At 36.8% G+C, this 5,752-nt stretch overlaps 1 protein-coding gene across 1 annotated transcript in view; it reads right to left on the bottom strand.

The window, feature by feature from the left end:
* The window catches only part of LOC107700107 (metastasis-associated protein MTA3-like), a 33,158-nt gene that overhangs the window by 11,630 nt on the left and 15,776 nt on the right, over nucleotides 1-5,752 (bottom strand). Inside the window, exons 7-10 of the mRNA XM_016501637.1 lie at nucleotides 3,325-3,427; nucleotides 2,684-2,783; nucleotides 2,391-2,579; nucleotides 3-46 (exon numbers count right to left, since the gene is read on the bottom strand). Coding sequence (XP_016357123.1) covers nucleotides 3-46; nucleotides 2,391-2,579; nucleotides 2,684-2,783; nucleotides 3,325-3,427 — 436 coding nt within the window. The remainder of the gene's footprint in view (nucleotides 1-2; nucleotides 47-2,390; nucleotides 2,580-2,683; nucleotides 2,784-3,324; nucleotides 3,428-5,752) is intronic.

Here is a 5,752-nt window from a genome sequence, read left to right as displayed (position 1 = left end):
ACATGTAATAATACTCAATGATGCTGGTCAGCGACTTCCAAGGAAGCTGAAATAAAACACAGGTTATTTAAGACGTCAAAAGCCAGCGTCTCACTGAAGATACAGCTCTTGTCTTCATTCTTTAAGGGGTCAGAATTTATGGAATAATTATTTTGAGCGTGATATGTCTAGAATCACATGCAGACGCACAAGATTATTCATGAGCACCTGCTGAGCGCAAGGAAACGTGCATGAAACGGGTGCAAAGAATTAAAAAAAATCTTAACATAAAGCTGGCCGAGCCCCCACTTTTGGCTATGCGAGGGTCAGCAGAGTATAAAAATGAGCAAAGAGGTGTTCGGTGCTGACAGCTGGTGTTATGAAGAACATTTAGATTAACATCCTGAGGTGCTGCTATGTATTTTTAGTGGCTGATTTCTTTGCCTTTCTTTCGGTTTTTGAACCCGGTAAGGAATAACGATGGAAATCATTAGATTACAGTTCTTAAACTGTTATGCTTAAGTTGTGTTTAAAACAAAATGACAGTTAAAATCATGCTTTAACCAAATAACAAAGTTTTTTTAAAACAATGAGAAATAACATTACAAACATGTGAGAAACATAGCCCTTTTTATGCAATTCCTTTTTTAAGGTGTTATAAATGTAACGTATCATTATGATAGCTTATTACTACAGTTTAACACAATTTTATGAATAATTATAATATAACAATTAGACCACTTGAAATTTAATGTCAAAAACTCTGCAAATCTTTAAAACTACATGTACAGAATGAATGCAGAATCAGCCAGACAAACTCATCTAGATATCTGAACCCTGCATGGTCGATGATGTTTTAAATCCTCCTCTTCTATCTATTAATCACAGCACAAATCAATCACTATTGATTACAGCTTTAAGACCGAAAGGGAAACAAAGAGTAAGAGAAAACCAGTGCACCATTTAAACCACCCCACAAAGTCAATCTCTATGGGACTACTTGGTGTTCTTGAACAAGTGATTCTTATTGTGTGCTACAAAGTGGCTCAGTAGAAGTGCAGTTCTTTTTCATTCCATTTTGAGAAATGAAGCCCCAGAGTCAAGAAATCCCATTTCTCAAAGCAATAGAAAACAGCTTTTCCTTGTGTTCACACCCCAACACCGAAGCTCTTACTCAAGCCCCCATACAAAAAAGTACCCTTGTCTCTGAATGAACGGATCAAATGTACTCAGTTATGTCAAGAAGCAACATGCTCCAAATTAAACCCTTTCAGCTGGTCCAATCTTCCCATCTCTCAGCCTCACATCACCTTATCTCTGCTGCTACTCTTTCATCCCTTCATTTGAAGTGTCGTTCTCTGCTTTGCTCCTCTAAACTGTATCATTTCTGTTTTTTCAACAGCACCACATATAACAATCCATTTTAAACTGTTCTTATTTGCCCCTATAGCACCTTCCAAGACATCTATCTGCTAGGGGTGAGAATCTTGAGGCATCTCACGATTGAATTCCAAAATGATTCTCGATGTCTTTAATCTTTAGTAGCCAAGAAGCACACGGAAAAATTGAGTGTAAACATTCCACATAAAAATTCTAAAATATGTCTGCGCTGACACATGTATACGATCATATCAAGCATAAATTTTGCTGTTGTCAGTCAGTGTGCATTTACTGCTGCAGTGCATGAAAATTAAATATTGAGTAAATAATAAATTAAGAAAAGTATGATATACTGTGTCCTGCGAAGTGAAGTATTTTCAAGAGTTCAAGATTTTGCCCACTGCGTGACTCTCATCTGTAATATTTTTTCCAGAGTACACTTCTATTCAAAAGTTTGGCATAAGTTAGTTTTTTCTTTTATAGAAATTAATACTTTAAGCAAGGAAGCATAAAATTGATCAATAGTGAAAGAAAAGGCATTTACATTGTTACAAAAGATTTCTATTTAAAAAAAATGCTGTTCTTTTGAACTTTCTTTTCTTCGAAGAATTCTGAAAAAAATATCACCGTTTCCACAAAAATATTATGCAGCACAAACGTTTTCAAAATTGATAAGTATCTTGAGCACCAAATCGGCATATCTGAATAATTTCTGATGGATCAAGTGACACTGAAGACTGGAGTAATGGCTGCTGGAAATTCAGCTTTGCTATAACGGGAATAACATGACACAGGAATACATTTTAAAATTTATTTTAAATTCTAATAATATTTTACAATATTAACTTTTTGTACTGTATTTTTGATTAAATAAATGCAGCCTTGGAGAACATAAAAGACTTCTTTCAAAAACTTTTGAAAAATTCTTACCGACCCCAAACTTTTGAACAATAGTGTTAGAATAATTTGAAAAAAAGTCACATTGCATCAAATCAATTCTTCTCCCATCCCTGCTTTCTGTGCATACTCACAAAATCTTGCCGTATATCATTGAAGTCTTTGCCGTACTTCTCCAGTGCCTCCTCAAACAAGTTTGCCTCTGACGAGCTCCACTCCTCCATCTCATCCCGGCACAGCACTGGCCCTCCTTGAGGAACGAGTACGCTCAGAGCACTGGAGAGGTCATAGCCGTGCCGGTGCAGAGTGTCCATGGCATGGAACTTAAGAGAGTGAGACAGACAGATAGGGAGTGAATTAATCAAGTTTTTTTAACATCTCCAATGGACATATAGAGCGAGACAGATGGTGCTGATGGGATGGGTACCAGTGTGATGTCTCGTGAGGCTGCCGCGGCACTCATGTGTAAGCTGGGCTGTCTGACGGAGCTGCTGCAGTCCAACGCTCGAGCAAAAGTACCAACCGCTCTGCACACAGATCACCAGATTCAACATGCAAATTTAATTATGCCATCAGTTTCCTCGTTGACACAGTTTCCAGTGTCTTCTTCAGCAGCGGTTGTCAACTTGCAGTTCACAACCCAAAAACAGATCTGTTCTGATGGAGTCATGGAGAGTGGGGCGGGGGTGGATATTGGGGTTGGGGGAGGACGATGCGATTGTTCGGTGCAAATTTATCTGTAACTATACAGATTTCCTGATTTGATTCCAATTCACAAGCTCTCAATTCAATTGGGCATATTTAAATTATAATGTCCCTTTTGCTATAAAGAAACAATATTTGGATCACAAACATGGTTTGTGCCAACCACAATGTTTTATGCATACACTTATTGGCTGACAAAAGCATTATACCATTGAAACTCAAAGGATATTCAGAAACCAAACAAACTGTAGAGACAAGCCAACTTGTTGTTGTTGTTGTTTTTAAACAATAATATATAGTTCATGGTAATATTAATCGATTTCAGTGTCTGACACTTGCATTTACAGAATTGCAAAAACATACCGAGCAACCACAAGAAACTGGTCAATCTGTTTGTTGGTCAGCGGACAATCTGGGTCCCACATCTTCATCTCTAGTTTGGACTGGTCTCTGTCATCAGGTTCTCCTAAAGAGAAAATTTATTTCATCAGAGCTGGCTGTGTAAAACTAGAGGGTAAAATCTACCATCAACTATTCTGTCAAGACAACCCAGGCAACTTGTTCCCATGGCAACGATGGGAATTAACACGTAAATCAAACCTGCCATTAGGTAATGATGGAAGACAGCCTGCTTAGCAAGATCATGAAGAACGATGATGATGAAAGGTATTATCATCATCAGTCCACCAGCCTGTCATTTGAATGAAGAGCAAGGCACTTTATCCTACATTGTGTAAATGCCGAACTATCAATTGCTTTTGGATGAAAAAAGTATTCTAAATGAGAAGGTCAGAATATGCAGGTTCAGATCAAATGTCCTTCCTTACCGTATAGCTATCATTTAAACAGGTAGAACTCTGTATCCATCTCGTCAATGTAGATGGAAAAGTTTCCTATCTTCTAAAAGCAGGACATGGGTAAATCAACAACTGAAAAGTGCTTCCCTCACACTGTCACTGGCCTCTCATTACAGATAATGGGAGCTGTTGACTGGACATTTTAGTAAGTTTGTGGGAGAGGAGCAGGGTCACAGATTTACAGTCATATTGGGGTCACAGACTGGCAGAAGAGCAATTTCACACTGTACCGGCGAACACGGCGATACTGTAAATGTGCAGTTTTCCTTCTGATGCACCGGTGCTCACAATCCTAACCCTTAATTGTAAGATTGAGAGACTGCAACTAAGCAAACCAACCCCATGAGAGCACTATTTCAAGAGCAGAAAAACGTTACAGCTTAAACAAAAAATAAATCGCCTCCAAACACAAAGATAACTTACAAATAAAGCCATGAATCTCAATTTAAATCAATCTGAAATCCAACATCAAAGAACTAGTGGCGTCAAAAGCTATCTGTGGTGTTGCATCATGTCTCCCACATCCTGGCCAAAAAGTTGAGCTTGAACACACCACAGAGACTACAGTCAACTAGCATGTACATTCTGCATTTGTGTGAGAAAAAAAATAACTCTCCAGCAGGTGACAGTGGTTTTTCTACTTGTACACCGTTTCGCTAAGATGACCAGCAAATTCAACATGCTAAATCAGTCAAAGAACCACTAATGGGGATCTAGTCTCGCATAGCCAGACCTTTAGACTGACGGCAGAAGGTCTGGGAACCGTGGCCACTTTGAATCGTCAAGGACCACCTAGGGCTGGACAATAATTCAATATCAATATGTATCGCGATATAAATTTTTTCAATAACGGTGATATGATTTTTAAACACATTTCCGATATTTCGATATACATTGCCAGTGTTTCCCATACATTGATTTGCATTTGACTTCGTTGAATAAACATGAGCACTGCACATTTCAAAATCAAAATGCGTGTTTTATATGAATGTATCTCTGAAGGGAAAGGACTGTCTTCAGAAAAGTTTCGATGGCATTTTTATTTTATCTGATAAAGTAGCGGAGCTGATTTGTTTACAGCCATTACTGGAGAAACCATTAGTTCTACCGCTCTCAAAGTGCCTCCTGCCGGCGGACAATCAAGTTGCATTTTCAATAATAAGCCCGTCTCCAGCAACATTTTTGTTGTTGCTCATTTTTTTTTGTTTTCATGTGACTGGAGTAATGATGCTAAAAATTGAGCTTTGAAATCACAGGAATAAATTACATTTTAAAACAGAAAACATTTATTTTAAATAGTACAAATATTTAAAAATGTTATTGTTTTTGCTGTATTTTGGATCAAATAAATGCAGACTTGGTGAGCAGAAGATAATTCTTTAAAAAACATTAAAAATCTTACTGTTCAAAAACTTTTGACTGGTATGTTAGCCTATAGTTTGAAGTTAAAGATATTAGTAATTAATAAGGTGAGTCTGAGACGTTTATTTGACAGTGATTTCACATTTCTTGTTTGTATAAAGGCTAAATAAAAATAAAAGGTGACCATTAATTTATTTGTGCTGTTTTTGTTTTCTGTTACTGTTTTTGCTGTATTTTGGATCAAATAAATGCAGGCTTGGTGAGCAGAAGAGAATTCTTTAAAAAACATTAAAAATCTTACTGTTCAAAAACTTTTGAGTGGTATGTTAGCCTATAGTTTGAAGTAAAAAATATTAATATTAATAAGGAGAGTCTGAGATTTATTTGACAGTGATTTCACATTTCTTGTTTGTATAAAGGCTAAATAAAAATAAAAGGTGACCATTAATTTATTTGTGCTGTTTTTGTTTTCTAAAAAATTAAATAGTTTTATACGAAGAGGTTTCATAGACTTGGCAAATTAATTTTTCATAAGTTTGTAGGTACAGACATCTGTTGTGGGTGTTCTTGGC

This window comes from Sinocyclocheilus anshuiensis, unplaced genomic scaffold (genome assembly GCF_001515605.1).
Source record: "Sinocyclocheilus anshuiensis isolate Anshui unplaced genomic scaffold, SAMN03320099.WGS_v1.1 scaffold1135, whole genome shotgun sequence".
In the NCBI taxonomy this organism is placed as follows: Eukaryota; Metazoa; Chordata; class Actinopteri; order Cypriniformes; family Cyprinidae; genus Sinocyclocheilus; species Sinocyclocheilus anshuiensis.
This window is presented reverse-complemented; position numbering and strand designations above follow the sequence as displayed.